The 15,298-nt window shown below is 32.6% G+C and overlaps 2 protein-coding genes across 2 annotated transcripts; one reads left to right on the forward strand and one right to left on the reverse strand.

Annotated features, from left to right (window-relative positions):
• The first annotated feature begins 1,247 nt into the window (after positions 1–1,247).
• On the forward strand, positions 1,248–4,954 carry LOC137812956 (ankyrin repeat-containing protein At2g01680-like). Its single transcript, XM_068615216.1, has 3 exons — positions 1,248–1,899; positions 2,770–3,179; positions 3,827–4,954. Exons 1-3 carry the CDS (start codon positions 1,596–1,598, stop codon positions 4,703–4,705), a joined length of 1,593 nt encoding a protein of 530 aa, XP_068471317.1. The 5' UTR covers positions 1,248–1,595; the 3' UTR covers positions 4,706–4,954.
• A 628-nt stretch (positions 4,955–5,582) lies between these two features.
• LOC137812957 (protein VAC14 homolog) lies at positions 5,583–13,565 on the reverse strand. The gene is made up of 20 exons (XM_068615217.1): positions 13,123–13,565; positions 12,903–13,016; positions 12,733–12,798; positions 11,763–11,852; positions 11,557–11,676; positions 11,370–11,398; positions 10,952–11,094; positions 10,766–10,860; positions 10,293–10,379; positions 10,001–10,108; positions 9,784–9,875; positions 9,575–9,656; positions 9,431–9,496; positions 8,567–8,682; positions 8,352–8,472; positions 8,050–8,211; positions 7,724–7,852; positions 7,095–7,163; positions 6,630–6,914; positions 5,583–6,043 (listed from the first exon to the last, which is right to left on the reverse strand). Exons 1-20 carry the CDS (start codon positions 13,210–13,212, stop codon positions 5,948–5,950), a joined length of 2,160 nt encoding a protein of 719 aa, XP_068471318.1. The 5' UTR covers positions 13,213–13,565; the 3' UTR covers positions 5,583–5,947.
• Positions 13,566–15,298: the final 1,733 nt, after the last annotated feature.

Below are 15,298 nucleotides of genomic sequence, written 5' to 3' on the forward strand. Positions count from 1 at the left end.
ATTTTTATATTATAAATAAAGTTTGAATCAGATTCAAAAACAATTTTATATTATAATAAAAATATAAAAAATAATAATATATTTAACTCATAATAAACTTTTCATTTATTTGCTAAACTTTCATGCAATTTTTAAAGTCTCAAGTAGCACATCCATCAATTTTAACAAACAGTAGATGATATCCAACTAGTCCTATAAGAGTTAAGAACTGTTATGCCTATAATTTTATTAAAACTCATAATTATGCTGCATACAAACGTTAACTTCTCTCACTAATTACGAGTTTTGTATACTCAGATGTAAACATAATAAGTGCACTCCCTCTTGGGTGCCCACACGGATCACTCTCTTCTTGGATTAAATTTTCTTTAAATAATCTTTAAGTTAAAAAATGAGATTTTAATTAGTTCTATAATTTTAAGGGTATTTTGATAACTTTTTGGGCTACAGATAAAACAAGTATGTAAAATTATCTTTTGAATAATAATTGATAACCAGACATATAAATTGGATATGTTAAAAAATCCAGAGAAATTTTTAAAATGCATTTAATTATTATTGGCATCCCTGATTAAATGAAACAAGAAAAAATGTAACAAAAAATTGATTTAAAGTTTTGTCGTTGCGATTTTGGTTTTTGAAAATTTATTCAAATGGATTTTTGTCATTGCATATAGTTACATTTTTTAATTGTTCAACGCAAAAAAAAAAAAAAAATATTATGTTGATGACGTTAAACAGTTTTTAATCTTTAAGATACTATTCCGAGCCTATACAGTTCAACGTCATTAGCATAATATAATCTTTAATTCTTTTTATCTTTAAATCATGACTGTGATTAAAAATATCTATTATATTTAAGAAAAATATTTTAAAAATATATATTATAATATTTAAATTATCGACAAAGTAAATTCTATAAATGATAAAAAGACTATTCTAGTTCATCTTAAAAACATAAAGGCTAAATTAATTTAAAAAAGAACAAGTAGATTACATTAAATCTAGCCCAAAAGTGAAAGAATAAAACTTGTTTGATAGATAAACGAGTTCTTGAAAAAAAAAGAGATTACAATCACAGGTGAAAAGATAAAATAATTTTATCAGTGTGTTTTACTCTGTAGTGTTAAAACAAACATTTTCCAAAAAGAAATGAAACTGTTCCGAAACACGCAGTTTGAAGGACACGCATTAGAGTGGTGTTGTCGCATTGTAAAAGTCAATGGCATCACCCACTTGGATTTTCTGTGCAAATGCAAACACATCTCTTTCTATCTTCTCAACTCATTTATTACTAATTAATTAAAGATAAATAAATTCACTCAAACAAATAATTGAGTGCAAGCACAAAGAATCGCATTCTCAATCACCCTTTCTCTTTCTGCGCACCATCCATTCATTCTTCCATCCATATCCCTTCCACTACCTTCTCTCTCTCCATCTCTATCTTCATCACACAAAAAAACTATTCAAGTTTTGTCATTTCAGCTCTTCTGCAACTGGGTTTCCTACATGGAAGGTAGCTGAAACAGTGAAATAACAAGAACCCTGTTTTTGTTTTTTGTTCGTTGAATTGAGTGAGTGAGAGAAAGTGCATGATGGAGTCAAAGGGTGTGCGGTTCTTAGCGTACCAATCAATATTTTCGAGTGTTGGATCTGGGGACTTTGATGGGGTGAAGAAACTGGTGGAGAAAGTGAAGAACGAAGAAGAGTCATCGCTCTCTGATGTGATGTCTCTTCAGAACGATGCTGGAGAGACTGCACTTTACATCGCTGCAGAGCATAATCTGCAAGAGATTTTCAGCTACTTGCTCAACTTGTGTGACTTCGAAGCCCTCAAGATTCGCTCCAAGTCTGATATGAACGCCTTTCATGTTGCTGCCAAACGTGGCCATCTAGGTTCGTATTTTTGTTATTTCATTTTGATTGAATGAATCTTGTTAGGAGGTACTGGATATTGCTGTTAATTCACAAATGTTTTGATGGTAGTTTTTATGATTCTCTTTTGCACATGGATAGAATATACATACATCCTTTATATAATGGATTTTGACCTATGTTGCATAGACACACGGATACTTATACGATACGGATACTGACACAAAAATACGTATCATTTCTAAAAACGTAGGATATTGGGAAACAGATTTATATATTATATAATATAATTGACAATAATGATGTTTCAGTTTTTTTAACAGAAAGATGTTTTTTCATGGTTGGTTCAAAAGAATGTTTCTTATTTTTATAATTATACTAAAAATTTATACATAAGTTTGAATTTTTAGAAAGTTAATCTGTTTCTCTTTTTTAAAATTGTGTTAGAATCTTAGAATTGTCAGAAATCCAACAAATATTTTTTGAATTGGACCAATACGTGTTCTACGAGTATCGGTATCAGATACGTGTGTCTGACATGAAATGTCATTTAAGAGGAGTGTCTGAGCCTCATAGCTTTTGACACCCCATGTTGTCACTTCCCTGAAATGAGTTTCATCTCCTTATGACAGCACTACTACAAATTGAATGTTTCAACCATGGATGGATTTGATGATAACCACATGTGTAAGCTATTAGGATTGTAGATAGCTGCTGAGTGACAAGTTATGATCTATGGTACTCTTGGATGCAATTTTTATCATAATGTTTGTAGGTCCAAGAATATTAGAAATCAGGGACAAGATGAACTGAGTATTATCATGTTTCAATATTTGATTCTAAATGAGTATTTCAATTATGATATATTTATCATTGCCAATCTATTTCCAGATATTGTGAAGGAGCTTCTGAATGTTTGGCCTGAGCTCTGCAAGTTATGCGACTCCTCAAACACCAGTCCTCTATATTCTGCTGCAGTTCAAGACCACTTGGATGTGGTGAATGCTATCTTGGATGTTGATGTCAGTTCAATGTTTATTGTTAGGAAAAACGGAAAAACTTCACTGCACAATGCTGCTAGGTATGGTCTGGTTCGCATTGTAAAAGCAGTTATTGGTAGGGATCCAGGAATAGTATGCATAAAAGATAGAAAAGGTCAAACTGCACTTCATATGGCTGTCAAAGGACAGTGTACCCTAGTAGTGGAGGAGATATTACTAGCTGATTCTTCTATATTGAATGAGAGAGATAAAAAGGGTAATACAGCTCTTCACATGGCTACAAGGAAATGCCGTTCACAGGTTAAATTCACATTCTATTCAACAGTGGCTGTGTTTTTTCTTTCTGTTATCATACTTGCTTTGGTTTCATTCTACTTGTCTATAAGATCTTAGTTTTCTGGAACATAAATAAGTTGCCACTTTGGATAATGGGAAAATCCAAGATTGGCATGGGATGGTTTTAAGACAATACAACTATAAAATTTATAGAACACAAAAGATGCATGAACTTCCTTTGTAGTTTGGTCATACAACATTGCCTATTGGTTGTTTTTTATTAAATCCCACCTCTGGTTTAAGAAACCGTGTGTGACCTTTTAACCCCAAACCGTCTCATGCTATATGACTTGACTTTTATTCATATGCATAAATTGAGCAAAATGAATGAACTTGTTATTAAGAAGTGATTTTAAGTCTACCTCAATGGCATGTTCTAATCTGATAAGTCCAACAAACACTCATTAGGATAGCTTAAAAAATGGCTCTGGTACTATATTAAGAAGTGGACATTAAGCATAACTCAACTTCATAAAACCAGCTTATAAGGTGAGATTTGCACCACTTATATACTATGAGATGTTCTAATTTCTAGTCGATGTGAGATTTCCTGCACTTTGTTTTCTTTCATGATTGTTCTCTGGCTTTACTGACACGTGGTTCGTTTTCAGATAGTGATCCTTTTGCTAAGCTACTCTGCAATGGATGTTAATGCCATCAACAAGCAGCAAGAAACAGCCTTGGACTTGGCAGATAAACTGCCTTATGGAGATTCAGCTTTGGAAATCCAGGAAGCCCTTGCAGAATACGGAGCTAAGCATGCAAGACATGTTGGCAAAGTAGACGAAGCAATGGAGCTTAAAAGAACAGTGAGTGACATAAAGCATGAGGTGCAGTCACAACTCATACAAAATGAAACAACTCGTCGAAGGGTTTCTGGAATTGCCAAGGAACTGAAGAAACTTCATAGAGAAGCAGTTCAAAACACCATTAATTCAGTCACAGTGGTTGCTGTTCTTTTTGCCTCAATAGCCTTCTTGGCCATCTTCAATTTGCCGGGTCAATATCAAGTGAAACCTGGAGAAGAGATTGGAAAAGCTAATATAGCAGATCATCTTAGTTTCCAAGTTTTCTGCTTTCTGAATTCCACATCCCTTTTCATTTCTCTTGCAGTTGTGGTAGTTCAAATAACTTTGGTAGCCTGGGACACAAGGGCTCAAAAGCAGATTGTGTCAGTGGTTAACAAGCTGATGTGGGCTGCATGTGCTTGCACTTGTGGTGCTTTTCTAGCAATAGCTTTTGAGGTTGTTGGAGGGAAAACATGGATGGCTATCACCATAACCCTTTTGGGAGTACCTATTCTAGTAGGGACTCTGTTAAGCATGTGCTACTTTGTTTTTCGCCAACATTTTGGTATTTTCCGCAGTGATTCCCAGAGACGCATCAAGAGAGCAAGTGGAAGCAAATCTTTTTCATGGTCTTACTCTGCAAATATATCAGACTTGGATGATGAATACGATTCTGACATTGAGAAGATCTATGCCCTGTGAGACCAAGAATAATAGTTACCTTACCACACAACATAAGAGCAATGTTTCAACCTTTTAACTGAAACTGACCATGTTTGCTCACCGGGGATTACATCATTCTTCTGGAGTTTGCAGTTTTTCGTTTCAGGCTGTGCTGCTAGGCATATCAATTGGGTTTGCACTTGCTAGTATGTTATTATAATCAATAATCAACAATTGTAGATTTATGTATATGTAATAAAAAAAATCCGTTGTCTTATATGGTGTAAATTTTTGCCTGTTGTAATAAACACTCATACGACATGTACGATGGATACAGAGATAATCTCTTAATGTAAGACACGAAAATACGAATCTATATATTATATAATTATGAATTATATAAATTAATAATAAAGATGTTTTTTTATGATTGGTTTAAAAATATGTTATTTATTTTTATAATACTAAAAAATAATATAGTAAATTTGAATTTTTAGAATTTTTTTAAATGGTTAAAATCGTGTTATAATTGTCAAAAATCTAGCAAATATTTTTTTAATTGGACACTTTATTAATACGTGTCCTAACAAGTATCGGTGTCGGATACATGTATCCAACACAAACATGTCATTTAAGAGAAGTGTCCCAAAATTCATAACTTCAACTAAGTTCCTCAATCTTAAAAGAGATGCAAGACTATGGCCATGATGAGTCTATTTCACTTTCCAGTTAGAATTATAATTAGTGGTTACTTGAGCTTTATTATAGAAGCAAAAGAAAGCTAAAAAGTATGAAAATAGACTTGTTGAAAAGGAAAAGGTAATCATATGAATTATTCTATGTCCATATATCATCGAATTGTTAAGGCAATCACATTGTCTAGAAATAATGAAATGAAACGAAATACAAAAACAACTAAGCAGCTAATTCTTTGTTATATTATTATATATATGGCAGCACATGACACGATGAACAAAAAGCAATTTTTCTAAATAAAATACCCCTCTAGCCCACATGGTTTTCAACAAAAACAACAGAACCACGTGGGTATGCACTTCGTTTACAAGGTCAAAAGAATAGCCCAGCAAAGCCCAAGCTTTATATTCATGATGATTCCAAAACCCATCTTTCACCACCCCAACCTTCTATGATAAGTACAATGAAAGAGCTATTATGATTTACAATTTTACAAATCAATACCCGATCCCATTCAAAGTTCACATACACTGGGATCAGTGCACAATAAGATTGACTCAATATGGGCAATGAGCAGTGTTCTTTCTAGCTACCCTGGGCTCTTTTAGATGATCTTGAAGGAGCAACAACATTAACCTCACTCAACTGAGGTCGCTTTGGCTCTTCATGTCTCTGTGCTTCCTGCATTTTCAAACAAACTTTTTGTTAAAATAGTCTTAAAACAGAAACAGTAATGGTATCAGATCAATTTTTATTTTTCCATAATCAGAATTCAATGAAGTGAAATGAACAAGGTATACACCTCACAGCTTCCATAACACTACAAGAAAATCATTAAATAAAAAACCGTATTAGTTGCTATATTCACAAAATTAAATATTATTTGAGACTAAAAAATTATTAGTATCTAAATTAGTTTCTAATCTTGATAAATGATTTCTAAATTGGTTTCTAAGATACCAACTTTAGAATTTAAATAATTGGTTTGGTTTAAGGTTTAACTTAGGTAGCTAATTAGATATCAATTTAGAAACTATTTATCAATAATATAAATTAATTTAGATACCAATAATTTTTTTAAGTCTCTAAGATAGTATCTAATTTAATCAATATAGAAACTAATAATTTTTTGTCTCTAATATTGGTTTCTAATTAATGATTTTTTAGTAGTGTAAGTTAATTTTAACTTAAAAAGAGAAAATTCGTCTTAGCTTCTTAATAAGAGAGTCTAAAAGTAGTAACATGCAGAATGAATAAGGTAAGCCACCTTTGATGAGGAGGAGTATTTGGACGTCTGTATTTTCAAATGCACACGATGTTGGTGCTGCATTTGCTGAAACTGTTGTAACCTTGCAGAAAAATTTATCCCATTGAGTGAGTTCCCACGATCCAAAGTCATGTCACCATCCTCACTGATTTGAGATCCACCAGACATGTTTTGGAGAAAATGATAGGGATTCCCTGAGGATGTTTTTTTCAATTGCTCACCGTTGAAGGAATACGATGGCACGGCTTTTAAGCGAGTTTTGAGAATCTTGAAGGCAGCACTTTGCTGCATGATAACATAAAATGAGGTGTTAACATGAACAGCAAACCCATTTGTATCATCAAAATTTTGTATTTACACATTCAAAAATTTAGGATGTTTGAACACATTCCACAGGGCATAAGGGATGTGGATTGCAAGATTTATTAAAAAAGGAAAAAGAAATTGTTCAAGTTACACACAGACCTGAGGAAGCAACATCAGAAGACCATACAATGCTTTAAACAGCCATGGATATCTTCCAGGTTCGAGAAGCTGTAAAATGAAATTATAATTCAGATACTTAAGAGAAACGATTAAAAATGTAACCATCCATCACAGCATTGATACAAAGGGGATTTATCTGATATACAACAAAAGAAGGATAAAAACTATTATGAGGATAGAGAATATTCTTGGTAGGAAGTGAGACTTGGTTGGGAACAACATAGTGTGATTTCATCGTTAAAGAAACTGAGAGCCACCAAAAATAGTAGCAACCAGCTATTCGAATTGTAACATAATCATACATTTCTCCATATTATTTTTCCCTTTCAACGAAAAAGAAACACCAACCAAAGGATGTCTGAACTATAAGAAGCAAGATGAATAACACAAAATAAGATTTAGGGAGGGGGTGGATAAATGACTGCATCTGAAATGTGGGTTACATCCTTAAGAGGAAGTCAGAAAACGTTAATATGAGGCAAGATAAATGAAAGTTGTAACAGGACATACAAATTAAAATACCATTTTAGCAAAGAAAAAGAAAATAAATGCAAAATACATGTTCTAAATCAAGAACGTAGGTATGTGTAAGGGATTGAATTAAGCACCTGCAATCTTAGATAAGCAAATATAGGAGTTTCCAGCAAGCGAATCAATTTATCAAGCTGGACTAAGAATTTGACATTAACATCCTCTTCAACCAGAGACTGGATCACAGAACTCGCATGTTGGTAAGCCTGTCGAGGAAGACAATTCATATTTCAAAAAAGGGGGCGCATGATCCAAACAAAAGCTAAGCTATCTATTATCCACAAGTTGCATTGTTTAAGAATGTCAATGTGTCTGAATGCAAAAATGTGAGCTAAAACATAAAACTAATAGTAATACTAACCAATCTATACATACATGAATATATACACATACACATATTTACCTGAGCTAATAAGCAGAGACTTATAATTGCCATTGGAGAATGACACCACGAGGCATACAAAGAAACATATAAATCCTTCCCAGCAGGATCAACCAGTGATTGCTTCAAAAGATATCGAATCTCGGATAGTTCCGATGATGTGAGTAATATCAAATTCAAAGCCTGTAAATTTGAGGGAAGGACAAGAAGATGAAAGCCAGTTAAGGACAAGAGTCAAAATAAATATTATAGTCCCCATCATGAAGGACTTGCAAGATAGTAAATTGTAGAATCATAACATGAGTTGGAAATTGTCAACCCACCTGGACCATAATTGAAGCAAAATCCAGGTCAGACTCCCCTTCTAGTATAGTGGAAAGTTCACGGTAGACTCTCTCAGCATTCAAAAGTACACAGAGCCGTCGAATTATCAAAGCACCACGTCTACATTGTAACAAATTAAAATTAATAAAAAAACAGAATGAAAGAAAAACATATAAATAAAGAATATATTGGATGGAGGAAATCAGCTGCTTACTTCTCCAAAAGGGAATTGTCTACCCGGAAATTGTGCATCAAGAAAACAACAAGTTGCCGAAAATGCTGAGGATCTTTTGCTATGCATGCATGAACATCAAGAACAAGAAGAACAACCTATTCAATTAAAAACTGAACAAATCACTGACAGTTCAAGTTTTGATGTGCACAAAGTGAACAATAGTACAATTAAGGATAGGAGAAACTTAAAAAAAATTGTTTATTATTCTGTAGTCAAGAATCAGGAGTCAAAAAGGTATATATGACAAGTCCACTAGCGGGTAGAATAACAGAAATGCTTATAACAAAGCCACAACAAATACTCCATTTTTTCCAGAGAAATAAAAAACATTACTGTAACAAATGAAAACGAGGTACATCTGGGGGAGAATAGGAAATCATTATAAACAAGAAAATTAAATATAAAAACATCAAGCAAGAATGGCATAAAAAATTCCACTCTTTTTGCATAGAATCTGATTACCAGATATGGTCATGTTTTGACCTGTAAATTTATTCAAACTCCAAACTTCATCCACGCAGTACAACAAATTCTAAAGGATGGCACAAAGTAAATTTGATGCACACAACCTACATAAACAAGAGTTAATGCAGAGGCCTGGAGCCACTTGGCACTTATTTTTTCAAAGCTATTTTTATTACATATGGAGGAAGCAGTGAATGAATATGAGAGCACTTCAAGAAAAAATGATGAAGACAGCAACTTATCCATATGGTTTTATCAAATAATACTATAGCTTATCCATAAGACAAGTCACTAATAAAACCACATTTTCACAAAGATTTTGAGAAATAAATTAATTGATGAAAGAGATAAAAAATCATATCTGGATAACTAAAATACCTGATCAGATGGATCTGAAAGTGCTTTGAGCAGGGTGTCAAATATGTCATTCAGATATTGCAAAACCTGTTTTAGACACGAAGGAGATCACACAAAAGCCATTACAGAGCATTTCACATAAACAAAAAATAGCAATCAAGTCACCTCGTTACGATATTTGATTAAGAGGGTTGACATCCAGTGCAAAGCTTCAATTCGAGTACCCTCCGATTCACTAGATAATTGCCTGCTCAGTAAAAATCATTATAAAAAATAATCAGTGCAAAATAGAGTAGTTGGCTAAATAGAAAGGACCCTCATCATTTCTCAATAGGATCTACAGTGGCCGAACCACCCAGGTAAGAAAACTACACCTCCTGGCAATGGAGAGGATTGCTCCTACATCAAACGCTTCAGCTGGATCCGCTTTGAGGGCACGTAGCTCTTCATTGGTTTCACGAGCAACCTTACACATAAACCATAGATAATTTCAAATTTATTATTTTACATGGAAGGAAGCAATGTCATTAAAAAGATGGAAAACAGAAACAAAACAATAGATGAGGAAAGAAAAAAAGCTCAAAAACTTACAACTCTGATTTTATCTTCTTTATCTGATATACAAGGCAAAATGGCTCCAAGAATGTCAGCATAGTATGGAACAAGCTGGTCTCCACCAAGCTTGACAAACTCATTTATCTGTTAAATTGAGGATACAGAAGTTATGTAAATGTAAATATAAATAAAATACAAACGAACACAAGTAACTAATAATGTTGCTTTTGACATAAGAATTATTAGCTTTGAGACGTCAACCGCAAGCATAAAGTATTACAAGAGTAAATAATTTACTCTCAAGTCAAAGAATAGCAATACCACTTACCCATGTGATAGCTGTTAACCTAGTAAATTCATCCGGAGAACCAGCCCTCTGTACCAGGATTTCAGCCATGCGACCATAATCTACAGACTTCAAGAGTAGCACTGCTCGAGTCAGAAAATGACAAATGAACAAAAAACTTTGCATTTTGTGTCAAAGGAGTAGTTGAAAATGAGGTAAAGCTCAGTTAATCAACACAACTAACTGCTAGCTAATAGGTATATCAACCCAAAAAGAAGGATTATAGGAAAGATATAAAAGTGGGTGATGGCTGCAATAAATTTTACTCATACAGATAACAATTCAAGGGAATTGAATGATGTAAAAGTCAAACAGGAAAACCATAGAAAGGAGATGATGGCTAGTATACATTCCTCTGAACAGATAACGGGGGAAAGCAATTTCTTAAAAGAAGAATTAGACTTTGAAAAGTGCTAAAAGCATTACAACTCAAGCAAAATAAACAGGAGCCTTACTGGGGAGTTTTTAATCTCTTGAAGAAACTCTGAAAGAGCTGAATCAGCTTGTTGACGAATTTCATGACTTGAATCACTCAACATATTAAACAAGCCTGAGATGTTTATAGATGATTAGGTGGCAGACTTTCATTTTGTACAGGATGTTGAGAAAGAAAATGACCATTCTTCAAATAATACGCATACCATCAAGAAAATCAGGAAGAAATCCCAGCATGTCAATATCTGGGACACTGTCCAATACAGTAATCCATCCTACCAAAAACTGACGGACATATGGATTCAAAACATTCATGCGCTCCCTCAACAGTGGTATAAATTCTTCGATACTAAAGATCAAAAAAGAAAAAGGAAGGGAATGAGGCAGTGTAAGTTCAAGTGAGGTGGAATAGATTGACTTTCAATATTTCATTTAGGTGATGAAAAGTGAAAGTTGCTTCGTTAATACAAGATTGCTTCACACCTTTCGGTGTTTACACCTCTCGCCTATCGAAGCCTTGTTCAAAGAGTTACATTCAGATATTTGTTTGCCTAAGTCTCTTAAAAACTTAAAACACTAAATACAGAGAAACATATAATAAAGAGACTCGAGAGAATGGTGCACCTGAACTGATCACTTTCAGTCACAATATCCTGTTCCAATAAACCAATATTTAGATTAGTTAAATCATAAGTTCACCTAAAGGTAACAGCTATAAATCATTGTTAGATCAATCCTATTCAGCATATGTTAGCCATTGCACATAAACAAAGGAACACAAACGCTTGATTGGACTTCAAGAAAAACATACCTTCACAAGCCTATCTAAGAGGTGAGCAGCACTCTGTACGTTAGCATCTGAGTCTGCTGAAAGTTTGCATAGCGCATCAAAGATCTGATTGAAGAAAATAATAAAATCCCCTCTCACAACCTGACATAAAATTAAAAAGACGCACATTAGAGTATAGTATATGATCAGGTTGACATGTACAATTGTCAGCACAATCAAATTCTCACCTTGGCAATGTTATAAAGTGCTTCGCAAGCATAATAGCGAACTCTGCTATCTTGGTCAGAGAAAGAATTTAACACAGGGGGCACAATTTGCTGTCAGGTACAATAATTATAAGTGAACAGTCATGATAAAATAAGATCAACAACAAAGTAATGGATAATGAGCTGGTTTATTCGTGCTTATTTTTTTAAATGTGTTTATTTCATAAAATAAGCAGATTTCTCTTTTTTATTTGTTTGCCTAATCTGCTTATTTTAAAAATAAATAGTTTTCTGCTTATTTGGATAAGTAGATCCTATCTGATTCTTAAATAAGTGATTGTTTTAAAAAGTTCTTATCTCAAAAACACTTATTATAAGTTTAAATTGGGCCAACATTAATGCATTTTCTAATAAATTCATTCCAAAAGAATACATCTCTATTAACTGCGTGTTTGTTTCACGTTAGATCCTCAATCGCATTATAATACCACGTGATTTTAGATTAATTTTCAAATGTTTGGTTCTAACTTGAAACAATTTTAGGTAGATTTTACATTGAATAAAAATTTACACTAAAAGTTTTACTATTAACTTGATTTTATAATAAAAACATCCAAACATAAAACACATTACTTCAAATAAATTTTAACCAAAATCAATTTTAACCGAAATCAATTTTGCAACGCTCATCTGAATACATTAACAGTTGGACATGATTTAGCTGACTAAATCTCAACATTTAACAGTTTAATCCCTCAGAGTTTAACATTTTTCTTTCGGGTGTTCCTTGACCAGAAAGTTGACAACTTAAGACTGCACCTATTATAATTCCATTTGCAACAAGCATGAATTACGAAACTGATATAACATTATTAAATACTACTGGAATGAATTTGGAATGACTGCCCCAGAGAAAAGAGTTGAAATTGTAAGCCAAGACAGACAAACAAACCAAGCAGGATGAATAAAACAAAAATTCAAAAATGGGTACCTCAAGATGCTGAGCTGCTTCAGAAGTCAACCCAACAGTTGCAGCTGCTAATCCTATCAATCCTCCCTTCATTGATTTTTTTAGGAAAAATAAATCTAACCAGCACAAAAAATGACCAATATATTGAAAAGTAAACCAAATCAACAAAATTTCCCAAAAACAAAAAATACCTTCCGGTGATTGGCTTGTGGTGAATAAGTAAATTCCGTAGTCAACAAATTGATAACAGCCGTTATTTTATCATGATCCCCAGCAGTAGCTAGCTGCTTCACTATCCCCTCAATCTACACAACCACACACACATAATCAACACCCAAAACCCTAAAACCCCAAATTGTGCTAGTTGCAGAAATTAAACCAAGAACAGTGAAAAGGGCGCAGAGGACAAACATCAAGAGCAGCATTTTTACGCTTCTCGTAGAGCTTGTCAGCAAGGTTGCGAAGCACGGCTGCCGGAATCAGCGAGAGAGCGTCGGCCATGGCAACACCCACCAAGCTGGGAACTCTTAGATTGCTGAAAAGAAAACAACTTTACGAATCAAATTCGTTTTCGGATCTTCTCCTGCTCAAAGCGAAACATTTTGCTGTTTCCCTCTTGTAGATTTCCCCCTTTCTTTCTTTTTGGGGATCACAAACCAAATCGGAAATTCAATTTTCTTTTTTTCGGGATAACGGGATAACGAGTGACGTGTAAAGCGACTTCAATTGGAAAAATGGAATTGGGATGAATCAGATCTGATCAAATTCGTGAATTGAAACGAGAAGAAATTGAAAACGGGACCTAATTTTTTTCCCAATTTTAAATGGTCGAAAGTTCTGTCGACTCTTTCTTTAAGATCCTTCTCATAATAATAATAATAATAACAATTTTATTATTATTAATTATAATAATAATCTATAATTCTAAAACGATAAGAATATTTTCATTATAAAAAAATAATAATATATATATATATATATATTTACTCATTGATAAATATATTAATATTAAAAATGTTTGTATTTTCAATAAAAAATATCCAATTCACAAAATTGTCTTGAATATAAGAGTCTTGTATTATAAAAATTCTTTAGTGTTCTGTTCTTCACATTTTTAACTAACTTTACCTAAACCTTTTTTTTTTCTTACAAACGTATTGCCATACAGTAAAACTTTATTTCTCTGGTCACCAGAATCATAATTACATCTTTCAGGCTAAATTAATACCAAATATTTTTTGAAAATGTTTTTCTTAATTTTCCTATTTTACAAAATTGAAAGCATAATATCAATAATATAGTAATAATAATTAAACGCGTTATTTTTTAGAGAGGAACTTCAATTTTCTTTATTTTTTTTATTTATCTGTAACAACTGAAGCTGAAAGTTGAAAGAGAACGAGGATGTTACATAAACGTCCTCGATTCGTGGCCAATCATGTTTCTTATGTGTCATGATCAAAGGTATTTTTTGAATATCAACACTATAAATTCGACTTTATTGTAATTAATATCTTTTTATGACTAATTGATCTATTTTAATCTACACCCAATATATTTTTTTAAATCTTAAACTATCCTTGTTATTTTTTTAAATTTTTTATTTTTTATTGCAGAGAAGCTTGTTTGCTGTGGTGGAAGCGTTTTGAGTGGAGGTGATGGAGGTGTTTGTTGTGGTGGGGTGCAAAGATGTTGTTGGATATCGATGTCCGGAAAGTGGTAGATATTCAAAAGCATTCGGTGTAGATTTAATATATTCGCATTCAAAAGATAAAAAAGGGCTTTCAGATCTTGACATCCGAAAATCATTGTTGAGTGTCTTGATAAGATTACGCATGGTGACTGAAAGTCACTTATCAATTTCGAATGAACAGATCCAGAAATGTATTATTTATGTTATGGACATGAATAACCAGAATGTTAAGGACAAAATTGTTAATTTTTCGTGTTAGAAGTTAGAAGTGATATGGTGCAAGGAGAATTTCTATTTGCTATTACAAAGTTTTTTCACTATTTTATTTTATTTTGAGTAACATCTCTTGTCATATAAGAAAAGAGCCCATATTATGTAGAAGCATGACAAAATATTTATTTATGAAAAATAATATTATACAAATCAAATAAATTTCAACTCAAATTCATGTCATAACTTAAATTATTAATTAAACCAACTAATGTTATACTAGTTTACCCAAATAGTATTGGATAATATACATACATATAAATATAATATACATACATACATATAAATATAATATACATATATATATATATATATATTATTTTCCATTTTCTTTGAAGCGTGTTGTGGCCTTCACGTCTACAAATTCTTCTTTTTTGAGGGTTTGATTTTGTTATTTCTGTCTTTATCTCTTTAACTTTATTTGTAAAGACCAAATTCTTAAGTTTTTGAAATATTTTATTTAGAGATTTTTCTTAAAAAAATAGAATAATTTGTTGTATTTGATTTTCTATTAAAATATTCCTTCTTTTTTATTTTATTTATACTGTGTTTTAGTTTAGAAAGAAAAGGTGTCGCTTAGTAACAAAAATTTCATACGCGGAATCATGGTTAAAAATACCTAAT

This window comes from Phaseolus vulgaris, chromosome 2 (genome assembly GCF_000499845.2).
Source record: "Phaseolus vulgaris cultivar G19833 chromosome 2, P. vulgaris v2.0, whole genome shotgun sequence".
In the NCBI taxonomy this organism is placed as follows: Eukaryota; Viridiplantae; Streptophyta; class Magnoliopsida; order Fabales; family Fabaceae; genus Phaseolus; species Phaseolus vulgaris.